The 20,562-nt window shown below is 43.4% G+C and overlaps 1 protein-coding gene across 2 annotated transcripts in view; it reads left to right on the top strand.

The window, feature by feature from the left end:
• PRTFDC1 (phosphoribosyl transferase domain containing 1) overlaps positions 1-20,359 on the top strand; it is a 100,707-nt gene extending 80,348 nt beyond the window's left edge. The window contains exons 4-9 of one of the 2 annotated variants that reach the window (XM_012644224.1): positions 1,434-1,499; positions 12,981-12,998; positions 14,356-14,438; positions 14,855-14,901; positions 17,804-17,880; positions 19,067-20,359. In XM_012644224.1, coding sequence (XP_012499678.1) covers positions 1,434-1,499; positions 12,981-12,998; positions 14,356-14,438; positions 14,855-14,901; positions 17,804-17,880; positions 19,067-19,114 — 339 coding nt within the window. In that variant the 3' untranslated portion in view covers positions 19,115-20,359. The remainder of the gene's footprint in view (positions 1-1,433; positions 1,500-12,980; positions 12,999-14,355; positions 14,439-14,854; positions 14,902-17,803; positions 17,881-19,066) is intronic. The other variant, XM_012644234.1, reaches the window with a different exon arrangement.
• The last annotated feature ends 203 nt before the right edge of the window (positions 20,360-20,562 follow it).

Here is a 20,562-nt window from a genome sequence, read left to right as displayed (position 1 = left end):
CCAGGCATCAAGTGGCTCACACCTGTAATCTCAGCACTTTGGGAGGCTGAGACAGGAGGATTGCTTGAGGCCAGGGGTTGGAGGTTGCAGTGAGCTATGATGATGCCACTGCACTCTAGCCTAGGTGACAGTGCAAAAACCTTGTCTAAAAAAAAAAAAGAATAACTACACGTCTATATAGAGACTCTCAGTTGCAAGTGACAGAATTCAATTCAAACCAGCCCAAGAAAATTCCTATGGGAATTGGCTTGAGTAGCTGGAAAGTCTAAGGTTGGACATAGCTGCAGGCACAGCTGCTTGGCCTGCACTGCTAAGGCCTGGCCCTGCCTGAACTGTATGGAATGGACTCCCCCAAGCCCCCCGAAAGAGGGAGGGCCTCCTTGCTAGAATAAAGGAAGAAAATGCTGAATTGACAAAAGCCACAGCTGTCCACACAGCAACCGAGATGTTTCCTGGTTCAGCACGTCGCACAGATGGTGCCTATATTGCCTCCTTCTCCCTGAGCTTCGCGTTTGGATGGAGAGATTGCAACATCACAGCATTCTTGCTTGGTCGTGAAGCCGACTGCCTGAGAATGCCTGCTTAGGTTCCTTGAGTGTGTCTGCAACGAGGCTAGAAGACAAGTTGCCACCTCTGCTTCCTGTTTCCTCATGGTACTCTATTGTGGTGGTCACTCTAGAACAATCCATGTTTTCTTTGTTCATGTTGTGAGGTTTCATTAGGACAAGATGCTGTACCATACGTAAACATTGTGAAAGCGAATGATCATAAGCTCTAACAAGATTTGAATGCAAAGTCTTCTAAGCAGGGTTCTGGGTCTCATATTCCTGGAGCTGCAGAAATTGCCTGGGGCTTCGTCACTTATGGCAGAAGGTCTCAGTGCAAGACTTCTTGGTCCATGGCCTATTAGAATTGCCCTTGACTGGATCTCCAGTGGGAGGGAGCAGAGGAGGCCTCCCGCCTCTCAGGGAACCAGAAACTGATTGTTCTCCACTCTGGACCCACAACTAGGTCTTGGTGGCAAAGCCGCCAAATGCCTGGCCCGCTCCCCGGGCTCCCGGCTCCCCTCCGCCCCAGCAAAGTGCAGGAATATCACTGTCCTCTCCAGTTCTCTGCCTGCCTCGGGATAGGCTCTGGCACCTTCCACAGCGTTTTGCTTCAGAATTAGGTTTGTTTGTCCTCTCTCCAGCCTTCCATCCCCCCTGCACACTCGGTCCCTCCCGCCAGCCGTTAGAGGCCTTTGTCTCCTGTGCAGTCGCAGGAGAGTGGCTCTTGGTAACCATAGGCAACCATGAATCCGTACCAGCTATTTGTGCTATATTTGCAAGGCGCGATTCGGCCGCAAACAGGGTAGACGGGGAACTGTGCTTTAAAGATTTTCTTGTGCAGTAAAATACCATCTTCTTTTTTTTCCTCCTTTTTTTTTTTTGTAGAATGACCAATCTATGGGCGAGATGCAGATAATTGGAGGAGATGATCTTTCATCGCTGGCTGGAAAGGTTTGTTAATGTAGCCCTGCTCAGGCCGCACTGATGTCTGGGGACATCTGTGACCTTCATTTCAGGTCAGCACTCACAAGACGTTTCAGACACTCTCCCGGGTTTGCTAATTCACGCAAATGGCCTGTGTGAATTCTTTTAATGATTTCTCTCCTTTCTGCAACACTCGCTTTAGAACGCTTCCAGCACAGGATGCGGAGCAAATCTTTCTCTCCCGAGCTTCCTTCCAAGCTTAGTGCAGACAACAAAGCCCCCTGGTCCTCCTTCTTTGGATCCTTTCTATTCGCCCTTTCAGGAACCTTCTGGAAAGGAAGCTTTTTCCTTCATTTGTCTGTTTCTTCTCTCATCTGCAACTCCACACCTAGGCACTTTGCTACCACATTTAAACAGGTTTGTCAAAATGTACAAAATCTGGGGAGGGAAGAAAACTGGCCTTCTTTAGAGCACATTTTTCAGCCCTTTGCCTTTTTTTTCTTTTTATTAAAAAGAATTTAACCTATTAGATTGGGAGAAGAACACCTCCAGTTTTAATTTGGGGTTCCAAATCTGCCAATGCTTAACGATGAAGGGAAAAGACTGTTTGGATTCTGCCATAAATACGTGAATTGGAGGGAAAGGTTGTTTCTTACAGCAGGTGATCTTTGAGGAATGTGACCTGAAATGCAAGTTTGCTGTGAATAAAAGCAACCCAGAATTTGTTTGGGTTCAGCCGTGCTGTCCTGTCTTGTATCCATTATTCCTGAACAGCTTCAGCTTTCTAAGTAAAATGGATCAGTCTAGTACGCAGGCTTAATTTCTCATACATGTAGTCATTATTGTTCTGCAATGGCTGTGTAGGGGGAAGGAACAGCAGCCACGTTTAATAAGAATATGTTTAATAACATTAGGACACTACAGACCCGCAAGGACTCTGACTACGAAACAGGTTACTTCCCTCTCCTCTGAAGACAGCCTGGTAGGATCCATGTGTTAACTTGCTCTCTAGCAGTAAATTATGTTCCACAAAAATTGGAATTAGTTTGTTGATGTTAATGCATCACTAAGCCACCATTTGATGTTATTACATCCATGCATAAAATTACATCCCAGAAAGCTAAAATAGTCAAAGCAATTTCCAGAAATTCATAACTTGTAACAAGCCTGGAGTGGTCTTTAAACGATAAGTCACCTTGTACTTTGTTGTAGGACATTGCTCCATAGGTTATTACACAGAGAAATGTCTTACCTGGTGCTTTTGCTATGGGGTCTGTGAAAGTGACAACTCTAAGATTCCTAAATGAATGCCAAGAAAACATTTGCACATAGAATTGTGGTCCTTCTCCCAAATAAAATCGTCTTCCATTTCTTTCTTTTTCTTTTTTTTTTTTTTTTTTTTTTGAGTGGGAGACAGGGTCTCACTCTGTTATTTAGGCTAGAGAGCAGTGGTGTCATCATAGCTCACTGCAACCCCTGGGCTCAAGCAATCCTCCTGCCTCAGTCTCCCAAGTAGTTGGGACTACAGGCATGCACCACCATGCCCGGCTAATTTTCTTTTTTTTGTAGAGACAGGGTCTCACTCTGTTACCCAGGCTGCCCTAAAACTCCTGGCCTCAAGCAGTCCTCCCACCTCAGCCTCCCAAAGTGCTAGGATTACAGGCATGAGCCACCGCACCTGGCTCTTTTTGTTTTGAAGCAATTTCCTTCTAGGTGAGCACTGGATATTCCTTCTTTAAGAGCCAGAGAGGAGGTTGAGGAAAGGGTAGCATCTCACTAGGAGTGGAGTAAGCGGAAGGAGTGACAGCTCTGTGCCTCACTGTCCCCTCCTATAATTACAACAAAGGCCCCCTGGGAAAGTACAGATCTTGGAAGTGCAGATAGGAAATACAGAAAACTAGCCAGCAGTGTGTACCAGCAGGAGTCTGCTTTAACTTTTCGTTAGCATGACAGATGATTTCTTCCAAGTTACCAGGTGCCACTTCGTGGTATCCTTACACTCTCTGTGTGTGCACAGATGCATTTCTATATATGTTCAAACGTGCGCCAAGCAGACCCCCCTTTGGCTTAGCACCCACTGGATAAATATTTCTAAGATGAATCAACGCTGATCAGCCAGGTTCTCAACTGTCACACCAGTTTAAGTTTAAATATTCAGAGTGCCTAGACTCCCATCAGAAGGGAATGCCAGGCGAGGCACAGGAGCTCAAGCCTATAATCCCAGCACTTTGGGAGGCTGAGGCAGGAGGATCCCTTGTGGCCAGGAGTTCAAGACCAGCCTCGGCGACATAGCGAGACTCTATCTCTACAAAAAATTTTTTAAAAATTAGCCGAGTGTGGTGGCGTGTGCCTGTAGTCCCAGTTACTCTGAAGGCTTAGGCGGGACAATCACTTGAGCCCAGCAGTTTGAGGCTTCTGTTGCACTCCAGCCTGGGTAACAGAGCGAGACCAGTGCAGGCCACACCATATGTTAATACTTTCAAATATATCCTGAGTCTGTCCACTTCTCTCCATCTCCCTGGCTGTCCCCCCAGTCTTAAGCCTTGCTACTCAAAGTGTTGTCTGGGTCAGGGCTCAGCAAACTTTTTCTGTGAAGGACCAGATCGTGGTGTTTTAGACTTTGTGGGCCACACGGTCTCTGTCGCAGTTACTCAGCTCTGCTAATGTCATGTGAAAGCAGCCATAGGCGATATGGAAACAAATGGACATGGCTGTGTTCCAATAAAACTTTATTTATAAAAATAGGCAGCGGGCCAGATTTGGCCAGGGGGCCATAGTGCACCAATCCTTGGTGTAGGAACCAGCAGGGTCGGCACCTGGGAGGTTATGAGAAATGCAGAATCCCAGGCCCCACTCCACGTCTACTGAAATTCAGTCCTCATTGTAACAAGATCCCCAGATGGTTCCTATGCATATTAAGGTTTGAGAAGCACTGGTTTTCTAAAGTGAGGCCACCGCCATCCCTTCTTGGGGCTACTATGACAGTCTAACTAATCTCCCCGAACATCACCCTTCGCTCCACTTTTGCTCCCCTCCAGACCATTCTCCACGAAGCAGCCAAAGGGATCTTCTTCCAGTACCGGTTGGAGCGCATCACTTGCCAACCGAGAACCTTTCAGCGGCCTCTCAGGGTTGTCAGACTCAACAAAAACAAAAGAAAAAAACACGTTAAGTTTGAGATTCAGATAAACAATGAATGAAATTGTAGTATAAGTATATCCCATGTGTATTTAGTATAAGTATGTCCCGTGTGATGTTTGAGACATACGTATTCTAAAAAGTTATTTGTTGTCTGTCAGAAATTCAGATGTAACTGGGTGTCCTGTATCTCTCCCTGGCAGTCGTCCTCCCAGTGCTCCGAGAATCTGATCCAAACACCTTATGGTGGCCTGTGAGGCCTGCGTGATCTGGCCCTGCCCTCCCTCCGCGTCGTCGTATCCCCCCCTCCCCACAGCCATAACCACACCGACTAAGCTCCTTCCTGCCAAGACTTGGACGAGCCGTGGCCTCTCCCTGGCATCCATTTTCCTCCTGTCCTTCAGGTCTCAGCCTACATGCCTCCTCCCTGCGACTCTCTGTCCAAAATGAGCACACCCTCTCCCGTCTGCGCTGTCCCCACGTCTGGTTGGTCTCTGTCAACACTTAGACCCCTTCCCACAATTTGCAGTGCTTACCTGGGGGCTTATTTCTTATTTTCCCATCTCCCGGACCAAAAAGTCAGCGGGAAGTGGACAGGGACCATGCCCACCCTATTCGCCGTGGTATCTCCAGCGTCGTGCGCAGTGCCTGGTGCATGACAGGTTGGGATAAATATTTGGGGACTGAGTGACTGATTGGTCCTCTTAGAAATCAGAAAGAAATTTTCAGTTACTTTTTGGAAAGAGAGGACATGGCAAAGGGTGGGGAAGGGAAATATAGGCCCACCTAGTCTTGCCCAAGGACGCATCATCTGGCTGATTGAGTCACATTCAGAAGAGAAAAGCGCGGAGTGAAGGCGAGAGGCCGCTCTGTTTGTAGAGGCAGAAGGTTTCGGTCGCAAGAGATTCAAGAGGGGATTGAGGAAGTGACTGCTACACAGCTGAGGGCTGGAGGAGTGAAAAAAAAGTCACTTAACTTTTGGAATTTCCTTTTCCTTAAACAGATAATGGCCTTCATGTGGCCTTCCCTGTTCACCCATTCTTCGGCCTTTTAGAGAAAGGCTATCCGTTAAGAATTTGGGAGAACTTTAAAAGTACATTGCAGAGGCCCTCTGGGATCTTTCCATCATGCAGAATATACAGTCGCTGGAAAAAAGTTTTTTAAAGGAAAAGGCACCCAACAATTAGTGGGTATTTGTTTTAATGGTCATAGAAGAAAGTCTGAAACTGCAGTAAATACCTGCCTTGGGTGGAAGGGCTATTCCAGGTCACCATCTAACTTCTCCCTTCTCATGTAGTCATCATACGGTGTGTGAGTCAATCAACAAGTTTGCATTTAAGTTACATTTATCACCATGTTATTGCTCTGCCAGGAACTTGCACACATTGTCTTCCTTAATGCTCGGCACCCTGAGAAAAGATCCAGGGATGTTTTCACACACGGCTCTTTCCTTGGGCTTAAGGGAGTCCAAAGAAGGAAGGAGTCCTTTGGACTGTAAGAGTCTTAGCAAGAGGAAGGTAAGCTCTTCCTTGGAAGCAGAAAGATGGGGACTAACATGGAACAGAGGGGAAGAGACGCATGGAATGGGGGGTGAATGGGGACAGAACAGGATGGCCGGACAGGAGTGAACCAGTATGATCAAAGGAAATTAGTCAAAAACAAGGAAACAGTAAGGAACGAACTGAAAACGTACATTGGGTTTGGTTTGTAGAGTACATTGAAAGTCTCAATAAAGAGTCGAACTTGCTCAGAAAAGCAAGCAGGAGGCACAGAAGTGTTAGGGCAGAGGTGACGTCCTGGAGCTGTGTGTTAGGTGAGCACTGGAGCTACATGAGCAAAGCAGGGGCGGAGGAGAAGGAATCTCCAAATCAAAAGGGGCGAGGACGGAGCTGAATGAAGGAGGGAGGGCTAGGAAGAACTTTTTAAATTAAATTTGTTTATGAAAGAACTTTATAAAACGTGGGGAAAGAGCTCACCTGCATCACCTTGCCAAGTTGAGGAAATAGAGACATCATGAGCCCCATACTGTACTCTGTAACTTCTGGAGCCTTCTGAACACATGGGAGTTAAAATATCTAGAAAAAGAGAGACTCTAGACAGCCTTCCATATACAACTTTCTCTTTTCTCTTATTTTTTTGCTCTTCTTTCTTCTTCCTTTCTTTTCCTCTTTCTTTCTTTCTGCAAAGGGAAGGAAACTCACGAGGGAGGCTGGCTGAGTCATGGTTCTAAATAGGTCATTGCTGTTGAATAAAGGAAGCCCTCCACGATTAAGTTAAATGGGCTCTTCGGTTCACAGTGTTAAAAGCATTTTACTCGGTGTGTTTAAGCTGTCTACACAACGTGCTCTGCGGCAGCGTTCTTCAATGTTGATTTAATCCTGGCACTTCATAAAATGTGTGTAGCCATTAAAGCAAGAAGATTTTATTCATGTTCAAGAGAAATCTCTGAAAGGGTGGAATAAAACCAAACCCATGGAAACACTCCCAAATCTGGCAACGTGAAAACACAGATGTGCAGGTTTAAGTGCAAGATTTCAGCAGACATGGCTCCCCCCCGACCCCGCCCCCAAATAAGTTTCTAATCAAATGCCAGAATGGAGCGTCGGAAGCTGCCAAAATTTCCCCCTTGGCTGCCTTCGCTGTTTAAATCATTCTTTTTTATTGCAGCTGACTAGGCTGAGAACAATAATCGAGATGCCCACTGACTGATGATTCTGGCAATTTTGTGAATTATCACATAAAATGAAATGCTGAGCTACATTCCTTTCTCCATGGGGTTTATATTCACACTCCTACCCACGCTCCGTGTCCACAGTACAGATCACTGTCCCCGCTGCCGTCCCTCCCAGTGAGGGTGGCCACAGACGCAAAGCGACCCTCCTGCAGGTTAGACAGTATGGTGTGCAAACCGTCGTGCATTTAACAGACTAAAAGTAGGAATAACCTATTTAAGAAAATCGTTTCGATCTGTGTAATTCTTTCCTTCTTTCTTTTCTTCTTTCTTCTTTCTCTCTTCTTCTTTCTTGCCTTCTTTTTCATTAGGAAACTCCGTGTGATTAGCTTTGATCAGAATCGTAGCAACAGCAACGAGAGAACACACTCCAGAGATTCCCTGTCGAGTTTTTTGCCTGCAGCCCCAGGCTGCAGATTTTACTGGCTTTCTGGGAGGAAATGAGCTAGGTGTGATGAGATGACTAAGACAGTAACTGGCAAACGTCTCAGCTTCAGTGATCAGAGTTATCAGATTGGAAGTGTTGAGGAGGCACATTGTGTGCTGAAAAGATGTCCAAGGTTGCCCACTCAAAAAAATGGGAATTTTAGAAAATGGCTTAGTGCAAAATTAAAAGCAGTTGACATTAACTATAGCTCGGTTAAGGAGGAACTGCAGATCGTTAAGGAAAAATGGCGGGGATATATCAAAAGTATAACGATCTAGAGAAAGTGAAAGAAAAGAGGTTGAAATTGTTGATTCACTCCACAGGCATTTCTTGACCACTTCCTAGATGCCAGTCTCCATGTTATGTGTTCATCATATAGAGATGAATTAGTATTGGTCCCTTAGCCCTTATAATTACTCTTGGTATAGGCAATACATCGGAGATGTTGCTGGTTTGGTTCCAGACCACTGCAATAAAGCAAGTCACACAAATCTTTTGGTTTCCCAATGCAGATAAAAGTTATGCTTACACTATACTATAGTCTATTAAGTATGCAATAGCCTTATGTCTAAAAAAAAATGTACATGCCTTAATTAAAAATATTACCAAAAATGCTAACAATCATCTGATCCTTCAGTAAGTCATAATCTTTTTGCTGGTGGAGGCTCTTTGCCTCAGTGTTGACAGCTGCTCACTGATCGGGGTGGTGGCTGATGAAAGTTGGGGTGGCTGTAGCAATTTGTCAAAATAAGACAGCCGTGAAGTTTGCCACGTGGATTGACTCTTCCTTTCACGAAAGATTTCTCTGTAGTATGTGATGCTTTTAATACCATTTTACGCATCATAGAACTTCTTTCAACACTGGAGTCAATCCTCTCAAACCCTACCGTTTATCAACTAAGTTTATGTAATATTCTAAATCCTTTTTTGTCATTTCAGCAATGTTCACACCACCTTCCCCAGGCGTAGTTTCCATCTCAAGAAATCACTTTCTTTGCTCATTCACAGGAAGCAACTCCTCATCTGTTCAAGTTTGATCATGAGATTTCAGCAATTCAGCCACATCTTCAAGCTCCACTTCTAATCCTAGTTCTCTTGCAGTTTCCACCGCATCTGCAGTTACTTCCTCCACTGAAGTCTTAAAGTCCTCCAAGTCATCCATGAGTGTTGGAATCAAGTTCTTCCAAACTCCTGTTAATGTTGAAATTTTGACCTCCTTCCGTGAATCACAGATGTTCTTAATGGCATCTAGAATGGTGAATCCTTTCCAGAAGGTTTTCAATTTACTTTGCCCAGATCCATCAGAGGAATCACTATCTGTGGCAGCTACAGCCTTACAAAATGTGTTTCTTGTATAATAAGACTTGAAAGTCAAAATGACTCTTGATCCATGGGCTGCAGAATGGATGTTGAGTTAGCAGCATGAAAATAACATTAATCTCCTTGTACATCTCCATCAGAGCTCTTGGGCGACTCCGTACATTGTCAATGAGCAGTAACATTTTGGGAGGAATCTGTTTTCTGAGCAGTAGGTCTCAAGAGTGGGCCTAAAATATTCAGCAAACTGTGTTGTAAACAGATGTGCTGCAATCCAGCATTTATCGTTTTATTTATAGAGCACAGGCAGAATTGATTCAGTATAATTCTTAAGGGCCCTAGGATTTTCAGAGTGATAAATGAGCACTGGCTTCAACTTAAAGTCACCAGCTGCATTAGCCCCTAACAAGAGTCAGCCTGTCCCTCGAAGCTGTGAAGCCAGGCATTGACTTCTCCTCTCTAGCTGTCAAAGTCCTAGATGGCATCTCCTTCCAATAGAAGGCTGTTTTGTCTACATGGAAAATGCGTCGTTCAGTGTAGCCACCTTCATCAGGATCTTAACTAGATCTGGGTAACTTGCTGCAGCATCTCCATCAGCACGTGCTGCTTCACCTTGCACTTTCGTGTTATAGAGACGACTTCTTTCCTTTAACCTCAGGAAGCAACCTCTGGTAGCTGCAAACTTTTCTTCTGCAGCTTCCTCACCTCTCAGCCTTCAAATAATTGAAGAGAGTTAGGGCCTTGCTCTGGATTAGGCTTTGGCTTAAGAGAATGCGGTGGCTGGTTTGATCTTCTATCCAGACCACTCAGACTTTCTTCTTATCAGCAATAAGGCTGTTTTGCTTTCTTTTTTTTCTTTTATTTTTTTCAAAAATTTTTTTATCTTGGCATATTATGGGGGTACAAATGTTTAGGTTATGTGTGTTGCCCTTTCCCCATCCAAGTCAGAGCTTCAAGCGTGTCCATCCCCCAGACGGTGCGCACTGCACCCACTAGGTGTATATACCCATCCCCTTCTCCCCCCTCCCATCTACCCGACACCTGATGAATGTTATTACTATATGTGCACCTAAGTGTTGATCAGTTAATACCAATTTGATGGTGATACATGTGGTGCTTGTTTATTTTTCGATTCTTAGGATACTTCACTTAGTAAAATGGGTTCTAGCTCTATCCAGGAGAATATAAGAGGTGCTAGATCACCATTGTTTTTTGTGGCTGAGTAGAGCTCCATGGTATACATATACCACATTTTATTAATCCACTCATGTATTGATGAGCACTTGGGTTGTTTCTATATCTTTGCAATTGTGAATTGTGCTGCAATAAACATTCTAGTGCAGATGTCTGTTATATAGAATGTCTTTTGTTCTTTTGGGTAGATGCCCAGTAATGGGATTGCTGGATCAAATGGTAGTTCTACTTGTAGCTCTTTGAGGTATCTCTGTATTACTTTCCACAGAGGTGTTTTGCTTTCTTAGTTGTGTTCACTGGAGTAGCACTTTTTTTTTAATAATTTTTTTTCTTTTTTTATTTCAGCATATTATGGGGGTACAGATGTTTAGGTTACATATGTTGCCGTTGCACCCCCTCCCCCCCAAGTCCAAGTTTCAAGCGTGTCCATCTCTCGGATGGTGTGCATTGCACTCTTTGTGTATGCATATACCCCCTCCCCCCTACCTGACATCCAATAGATATTATTCTTATATGTACACTTGTGTGTTGATCAGTTAATACCAATTTGATGGTGAGTACATGTGGTGCTTGTTTTTCCATTCTTGGGATACTTCACTTAGTAGAATGCGTTCCAGCTCTATCCAGGAGTATACAAGAGGTGCTATATCACCATTGTTTGGAGTAGCACTTTTAATTTCCTTCAAGAACTTTTCCTTTGCATGCACAACTTTCTGTAATAAAAATGAACATGCATGTATACTTAAACCTTTTTTTAAAAACAAGCAACCTAAAAAAATCAATAAATGATTTAAGTATGTTTTTAAAAATGGTAATAGCTATATGAAACATATTATTAGATACATTTTTAAGAAATACAGAAGTAACCAAAAATAGCTAAAAGAGTTAAAAGTGACTGTCTCTAGAGAACAAAATTGGGAGTGAGGAGAGGTGAAGTAGAGGGAGGTGTTTTTCTTTAAAAACCTTCCAATCTATTTGATTATAAACCTGTGGATGCATTACTTTGATTTTAAAATATGTTTGAGTAATTTTGACAATATCCAAGTCGCACATCCCACCCACCACTGTGTCTAAGAGTTGAAGCCAATCTTTTCAAAGATGACTCTTTTGTTTTGCAAGGTTCTGAACTGTCAAAAAAAAAAAAAAAGGATTTAATTACATTCAGCACACTCTACTTAATTAGGCAAGAATGCAGATGAACACATTTTAGAAAGCTTTTTCTTATAAAGTTGAAACAAAAAGCGTTTGTGAACCAGGAAATTAAATTAACCACAACATTTTCCAAGTATTCTGGTTTGTTCATAGGCCAGGTTGGTAAGCCTCATTCAAACTAAAAGTGCACGTTCTAACCAATCACTGTGGCTTGATGGTTAAGATCATAGCAAATCATGTTTAAAATACCAACAGGACTCCCTTGTCGGTGTGATTCTTAGAGTAGAGGCTATAATGGCACAACTTGCTTAAACAATGGGACAAAATAATCTTACATTTTCATGATAAAATTAAGATTTTTCAGTAGATTTAATGAATAAAAATACTAGTGAGAAAAACACTTCCAGGAAGATATTTCCATCTAAGAATGCATTTGACATATGGTGCAAAGTTAAAAGAGTTGTTGGTTGGTTCGTTAGTTGTTTGGTTGGGTGGTTAACATTTTCATTAATTTAATCTTGCATTAGACATAAGTAAGTTATCTAATGTATAATATTTTATTTGATTTTTACAGTACTGTATAAATCATAGGGATAAATGAAAGGTCATCTAAAGAAAGAAAAACATCATGACATTGAAGAAGTATTCTCACCATTTCATTAATCGAAATGTCATATTAACACGGTCATATTTGAATTTGGTGGGACAGCATTGATATGTAATTGCTAATCCAATTAATTGGTTGGTTTTCACTTATTAATAAGCTTAATCAGTTATTATTCCTTCATTCAACAAATAATTATTGAGCATCTACAGGCAGGTAGTATGCTAGGGTCTGGAAATGCAATCATAAGCAAAACAAACGTGATCCCCACCTCATGGAGTTTAGAGTCTAGTGGGGTAGACAGATATCGGACGAGAAATTAAAATGAAACATAATCAGTGTTCTTAGGGGAGAAGTAGAAGGATGCCTCCCGAGCATGTAGCGAGGGACCTAACCATCTCACTAAAAACACAGACCCGGCACCGCCAGCCCTTTCTCTAGCCTCTCCCTTCCTCAAGGTTGACAATCCAGGAGTAAATGCGGAGTCCTCAGGGATTTTGGTGGCTATGCAGGAGCAAGGCTGTCACAGCTGAATCCATAATCCATCTACGGAGCATGATCTCCATTGGTGATTCAGTTCATGTTGCCTTGTTTTGCTGGTAACTCCTAGCAAGCTTTGCATCCCAAAGGAATGCTGGGTGGGGGTGCTTGCCAGAGTTATTGAAGTGGGATGACTTTGTGGATAGCTCTTCAGACAGGTAACGGGGTCTAAGGTAAGCCTGCTCCTAAGCTGAATATAGATACTAATATTGCCCCACCAAGTAATTCCAGGGGAACTGTTCAAATGAATCTGGAATCCCTAGATTGCCTGTAATCGTTTGGATTAGATGGATGGGGCAGGACCAGCTAAGCAAATTGTGAAATTCTAACTGGAGGCAAAATGTGTGTTTATCTTGTGAGCCAGATTGGCATCATATTCTAAAATACGGGTTTTGTTTCTTTCAGAATGTTCTCATTGTTGAGGTAAGCTGGCTTTTCCTTTTCCATATTGGAAGCTGAAAGACTCTAACGGTGAGTTTTAAAGTGTAGAAATTGTCGTCATATTGTCCAAGGATTTCTTGAGTCCCCACTGTGTGCCTGGCTTTCCAGATTTACAGAGTAGGAGCCAACTAGCATCCTTGGCTTCAAACAACTTGGAATAAAAGCTTTACCGTCGTAGTTGTGTGGTACTTAATCCTTTCTTTATATGCAATTTCACATATCTCTAAGTTGGTTCTTATACCTGTTTGTGAATCAGACATTTTCAGAGAAGGGGAAACTAGCCCACCAAACCGAACTCCTTTCCTATAGTAAAGCCAAGGCTAAAACTCTCTTTACCCTGAATCCATTGTTCTTGCTAATGACCTCTAATGACTTCGAGCAATTTCCCAAATACCTTCGGCATCAAAATCGTATATACAACCAATTAAAAAATGGCCATCTAGGGGAAAGCGATGATTTGTTTTTAAATTCATGTTTCCGTTAACAAAGAAAAGAGCAAGTGGCAATAGTGAACTAATATAGCAAATGGCCACGTTTTCGTTCCGGGACACGCCTGTCTTATCAGCTGGCACAAAGTCAGGGGCCTGTTTCAAGCTGTTGTTACACAATGGCCCGAGTGTGCCGTATGTATCTGCAGTCCTGGCTCAGCAAAACCCATGAAGGAGACCCTCGAACCAAATGAATTGCCCAACCCTTGCTAAATTCAGACCTGTTGTTTTGACAATCAGCTCCGGACAGCTGATTTCTGTCCTGAGGACAATAAATCGCCGCTCCCCATTCTCCTCTAATTGTGCAGCAGCTCAGGAGCGGAGATGAGCCTGCGTTCACAGTGGCCGTGGACCCTCAGAATTCACAGGCTGTCACCAGCTGCTGCCCAGACACATCTCACTTCCCAGCCACAGAATCCCCTATTGAGTGGGGACGACCAGGGGGCGGTGTGTATCCATTCGGGGGTATTCAGATGTACATGTCCATGAAAATTCATGCGTCTTGTATTGTGTTACATAACCTCAGGGCCAAATTTAGTCCTTGAATGTGCATGCAGGAGTCCAAATATACTCAACGAGGAGCCCGTGTGCTCTTCAGAGGCTACATTTAGCCCTTCCATGCAGCTAAAGGATTCAAGGAGGAAATATTCACCCGCAGATTCCCCAAAACCCAGCTGCCAGAAAGCAAGCACCTGTCCAAAAGATCAAAACCAACTCTGCCTCCTGCTTTGACTTCAGTTGGGTGGCATTTCTAATTAGCATGCATTATTAGTAGGGACTCTCTCCCTGGGTGAAATATCTGTTATGCTGCTCAAATGCACTTTGTTGAATTGGCCTGTCCTCTTGCAAAGGATGTTGTCGGAACGGGAAGAACCATGAAGGCTCTGCTCAGCAGCATAGAGAAGTACAAGCCCAACATGATTAAGGTAGCCAGGTGAGTCGGACATCCGCGTGGCATGGCAAGTTCTGGTTTTCCACGCAAGCCCAAATGGGATGCTAACACAGGATGCTCTTTGCAAATGATGTGATATATTCTAAACCAATGACCTTCTGCCCCGGGTGTTATGGTTTGACCACGTGGAAAAATAGCCCATTTGACTGCTAGCCGGAGAGAGGCAAGGGAAGAGGATGTGCTTTGCTGTGTTTCAAGCCCCTCTTTCCTGTGCCTCCCATGGCTGTTTCCAGAAGCAGCTGGAGGAGCCCCGGAGCCATGGCTCTGTTCCGTGCCTCTTAGCAAGAGCCACGGGAGCAACTTAAGTACTTTAAGTACGGACTTGAATGATGTTTAATTCTATTTGCAATTCGCAGAGATTTCACTGAGATCACTAACACATCTTTTTTTAACGGTAGTTTGTTGGTGAAGAGAACATCCAGAAGCGATGGCTTTAGACCCGACTGTAAGTGCTTTTTGGTTTTTGTTTTGTTGGTTGGTTTTTGGTGGTGGTGTTTAAGAATCTTCGGTTTCCTCTTTGACAGCGTTCCACATGCAGTAGAAGCTACGTAGGGCCGATGGTCCCGCAGATTCCTCGTGGTCTTCCCTGCCTGGCTAGAGAGGACAGAACCCTTTGAAATGAGAGTCTTAAATGGTCTTATTTGCATCTTTCACAGGCACGATGTTCTGGGAATTGTATATTTTTATTTTTAGGTTTTACTCAGCACCTTAACTCCAAAGAATTCAGCTGAAAAAAGTTTCAGGGGGTCTGGCTGGACTGATGCAGACACATAGGATTCCTGCTTTGGCCAGTCAGACACGGAGAGGTGTGCCACAGAGGTTTAGAGGGAGTCTCCTACCGTCGTCAGGAACTGTCACCAGACAATGCACAATGGTGACCTTTAGCAAGCCTGGGTTTTAGCACACAGAAGGGGAAATCTGAGACGGCTCCTCACCAGCTCCAAACAAAAGTTCCATAACACAGAGAATTAGCAGAACAGATATTGCCCAATACCATCTTCACACCTGACTTCAGACGTGTGTTCCGGAAGGCTCTCTTCATCTAGGGCACTCTGCTCGCTCCTCCCCATAATGAGACTAGGTCCAATGCCAGGAAGGATAAACAAGCAGCCTGATTATTTATTATTCTAATACTAGAGGCGATTTTTTTTTTTACTTGCAAAGGCAGAATTCAGCTTGATTTTTATAACTTACATTTGCTCTAAAGCCCCTGGGATAATTTGGCTACGGTTCTCAGCAAGCTGAACAAACAATGGAGAAAGAGAAGCACGGTACGGATGGGTAACGTGCCAGTGACATTTAGCCAGTGACGCTTTACTCTAAAAACAGGTCTCATTCCTGTGCTGGATGTATAACGCTAACTCTAGACCATGTCACTTCTGCACAGAGAGACCCAATAGCTATTCCTGTCGGTTACTGGCTTTAGGAATATAATGTGGATGTAGTGAAGATGGTATGAGGTTACTAAACAGAACTTTCCTAAGGAAACAGTATAAGATACTTACTGTATAGATAAGATTTTAATTGAAGTTGAAAGACATTCACTTCAAACATACCCAATTCATTTCAAATGTCTCGTATCATTTATGACAACATTAATAAAATAATAGTGACCAATAGTAAGAGCTTATGGTGTGCCAGGCATTGTTCTAAGAGCTGTATAAACATTAATTGATTTTATCCTCACAATAGCTCTCTAAAGGTAGGTGCTGTTGCTATACCCGTTTTACAGATGAGGAAATTAAATACAGCAAGGTTAAACAGCTTGCCACAGTCACATAGCTATAAGTGTAGGGTCAGCATTGAACCTAGGCAGTCTGGTTCCAGTCACTGCCGGGACGCTTGGGCTTCATCTGCAACTAGCATCTGCAGTTGCAAATAGAAGTGTAGGAGCTGCCCTTGTTTGCTAGCTAGTCACAGGTCACTCTGATTCCTGTCTGTCTTACTGATCCATCACCCTGCTTGGATTCTTTGACATCTCAAAGTGTGGCCTTTTAAACCAGCTTTGGGCTCTAATTTTCCCAGTCTGAGTTGCCACAGCTAATGGAGGGATCACGCTGCTCTTGGTAAAGTCATTATTGCTACAACCTGGTTACAATCAGAGTCGCCTGGGACTTACTCATATGCTTTTCGCTAGCTGAGAATCGCCATTTCTTCTTTCTGTCTGGACTTCTCTGTTCCTTTCTCATGATTGACTCTTTCTTGTATGCTCAGTGTATAACCTCTGACATCTTTTCTTCTGCTCTCGCTTCCCCTCTTTGGTTATTTTATTTTATTTTTTCAAGAAACTCTGCAGTTTGGAGGAATCAAATGGGCTTCCTAACAAGTGACCCCCTAATGCAATCCCCTAGAATATAAGTCTCTCACCTCTGGCACTTTCTGTGGGCAGGAACCGGTTGGTCTCTCCATGCGAAAACATCTTGGGTCATAGTCACCATGGAGATAACCCTGTCCGTGCTGTAAGTCCACCGGCTGTGCCAAAGTACAGTGTCACAGAAGTAAGCAGGTACATCTCTCTTATCCGTGATACCGTAATGCACGTCCTTAGATTCCAAAACACTGGGAAAAGTTTGAAAATCACTGGACCAAGACACATTTATTCTGTTTCAAGACTTCTGAAGAAGGAGAGCTCTTGTCTGTTCTTTAAGAACGGTCTCCAATAAAAATCATCTTCTTGTCAATAAATTCTGCTTCTGCTTAACCTGAGTACCATGCACCGCCTTTAAATTCTGTCCTCGATAAAGAGCTAACTGATATCCTCTGTACTGTGGACCCAAAGGTCAGCATTAAACTAACCCTTCCGCATTCTCTCCCTCAAGCTGAACAACCCCATCTCCTTTTATCTCGTCTCCCCGTCCTCACCTTCCAGTCCGTTAACCAGCCGAGATGCTGGGGACGGTGGGAGAATTGCTTCCTGGTTGCCACGGCCCGAGCACCTGTTCACGTGTTGCAGGATCGTAGCGCCTTCTGCTTGAACTTCCCTTTGTGCTGTTCCGACTGTTTGCTTTGGCATCTTATCATCATGTGCCACTTGCGCTGGAACACCAGGGCCACGTGACTAACTCATACATGCTTGTTATCTCCTGGGCCTCCTGGGCCCAACTCTGGCTGCTGGGAGTTCAGTCGTTCTTCATCGAACGCCGGCTCGTCTGCGCTTTCTCCCCGAGTAGTCATCCGGTTCAGGACCCTCTCAGCCTCATCCTGCCCACCGCTCACGCTTTTCTCACGTCCTTCTGCCTAAATGAAACCTCCTCCGAGTTTGCGAGCCCACAGCAGCATTTGGTAGCTTTATACTTACATAATCGAAATTGTTTCTTTTTTTTTTTCTCCTCCCTCTCTCTGCTAAGATGCTGGATTTGAGATTCCAAACTTATTTGTGGTGGGATATGCCTTAGATTACAATGAATACTTCAGAGACCTGAATGTAAGTCTTGCGTGCAAATCCCCAGCCTCCTTTTCATAAGAACTTAACAATAACTTACCAATTGAACAAATCTTTGAAAGAGTAGTGATGGCGATTGCTGTTTATTGAGTATCTTCTATGTTGGGAACATGGCGGGCACTTAGCATCCATGCTGCCAATCAGTTCCCACCACTGTTCTGCAAGGCAGGCATGAGGATGATGCAAGCCAACGGTGACTATCTCTGTCTATTCCGTACTAAAGGAATAGGAAGCTACACGCAGAACTGTGGCTAGATGCTGATTCTCTCCCATAGTCATTGATGTGCCCAGCCAACCATAACAATATCCAACATTCTATACACTGTCCTGTATCCGGCCTGGAAATCTAGCAGGTTCCAATTACAGTGGCATGCAGCTCTCGCAACTATTCCCCCTGTGGGGCAAATGTCCCAACACACAGACATGGAGCCCCAGCTGTGCGACCCTGACTAACACTGAATGATCTAGAGGTAGACGTCTTACCCAGAGTGGACCAATCAGTCTCTCTCTCGTGGGACTTAGAAACTTAAACCAAAAGTCACAGAGACCAATGGTTTAGGGACTTCAGCCACTATAATAGCAGTGCTTTAGAGCATCTGCAAGCACCGTGGGCTGAAGCCTCTGGAGCTACCCTTGTTCCTACCTCCCGGCTGCTTCGTGGCTTACCTCTTCCTTGGATTCTGTGAGCTACCCCAGTATATATTCAATAAATTGCCCCTTTTTTGCTTACGTTAGCCTGACTCTATTTCTGTTGCTTGCAATCAAAATATTCCTAACACATCTCTTGCCACCCAAAAAGGGTCGAATAAGAGCTCGCGTTGTGTTTATCATTGTTATTTCTCCCTTCACCGAAGCAGTTGTCCTTTTGCCATTAGGAGACTTCTGTTTCCACCAGGGCTGAACGCACGGCTCCCTCACCATTTCTGGGTTTTAGAGACCCAGGGAGCCAGGTTCGGAATAGGGCCCGAAACCAAAACAACAAAGAACCATTTGTCGGGCATTTGAATGGGTCTATTCAGATTTTACACACACCTGTAAACACACACACACACATATTCAAAGGAACAATAACCAATTACAGCATGGTATTCTGTGATGACTACCTCGCATTGCCTCTGCCTCAGATTTTGTTAAGAAACTGATGCGTTTAAATGCTTTATTGTTTCAGCACATATGCGTGATCAATGAACACGGTAAAGAAAAGTATCGAGTCTAAAGATGTCAGTTCTCACCATCGAATTCCCAGACAGCAGCATTCTCACGACTGCACTCAGGAAGCCAGCTGGAAAGTGTGTCTCTCCAGGCGTCTTCGCTCAGCAGGACATAAAAGAAAAAAAAAAAAATGTTTGAATGAGAGCGCTCTCTTTTCTGAGATTATAATAGAAAGAGTACCAGAGGTTCTTAAGGAAAAGAAAGCAATGCTTTTATTTGACTTGTTGCAAATTAAACACTCCGCCTTATGACTCATCAGTGCTATCTACCCTGGTACTCCTGAGCGACACCTTCTACTGTTGTGATACGGACATTGAGCTTGATCGCGACTCCCCAGATACCCCCGCCTAGTTACTCAAATATTTTTCACTTAACTTTTTTTTTTTTATACTCTATTTTGGTAATATTCTTACAGTATTAAAAACCTGGAAATCCTTTCCCTTAAGCCCTGAGCGCCATGTATTAGGAATGCAACTAGGTTCCCATACTAAAAAAAGGGGCGGAAAAGGACAATTTAATATAAATTTTTGTTTGCGCGTATCTGACAGGCCATTATTCTCTGCTTTGACAAAGCCTTTCTGAAACGCGGTGCACAATGAATCTTAATGATGTTATGAAATGAGCCTTTGCTTAGCGCTGTCGATTTGAGCTTCCGGTATGTGGTGACGGTATGTCGCGGATGCATGGATGTACTCAACTGTGTTTAATACTCTGAATTTTAATTAGCAAAAACACAATAGCAGCAAGGCTCTGGTTTCTAAGCTGCATCCTTTTATTCATGTGGGACGTGAACAAATGGCAGAATTGGGGGGAAGTGTTTCCAATGCTCAAAACTAAGCGAGCATAAATTTTTCCTCTTATTTGCATCAAAGGACAAGACGCAGCTACGTACTGTCTTAAACATGAAAACAGAGATTGCATTATTTTTTAAGTGTCCTTATAAGACTCATCACAAAATCCAAGGTGCTATAAGAAACAAGCACACTTAAGAAAGTTTTTTTCTGAATAACAGCGTTTTTTTTTTCCATTTCCCCATTATATGAGACATTTTCTAATTTATGGGGATTTTAATTGAAAATAAACATGAGTGCCAATAGAGCTGTTTTTTCTCACTTCCTAAAAAAAGCCAATGCAAAATAAATAACTAAGCAGCCTTTGTTTGGTTCTGAACCGTATGTGGCATATTGTTATTACGTTCTAGCTTCCTTTAAACTAATAAAACTAAGAAAACTTGTTATGTTTTATAACTGCTTACTGTTTTTCTTCCGCCTTCATATTTTTTATATACTTTCAGTTGTTAAAATGTACTCGAGCCAACAGCTTAAATATACTACTCCGTATACCTATACTGTGGCTTTATTTTTGTTAAGCTGGATTAAATCCAATATATGCACTAATATAAGCAAACAATTAAGCCAGGCTAGATCTGCTTTTTTTTTTCCCCCATCCTTA

Source organism: Propithecus coquereli, unplaced genomic scaffold (genome assembly GCF_000956105.1).
Source record: "Propithecus coquereli isolate 6110/MARCELLA unplaced genomic scaffold, Pcoq_1.0 Scaffold103, whole genome shotgun sequence".
Classification (NCBI taxonomy): domain Eukaryota; kingdom Metazoa; phylum Chordata; class Mammalia; order Primates; family Indriidae; genus Propithecus; species Propithecus coquereli.
Note: the sequence above shows the minus strand (reverse complement) of the source record. Positions and strands in the feature narration are given on the sequence as shown.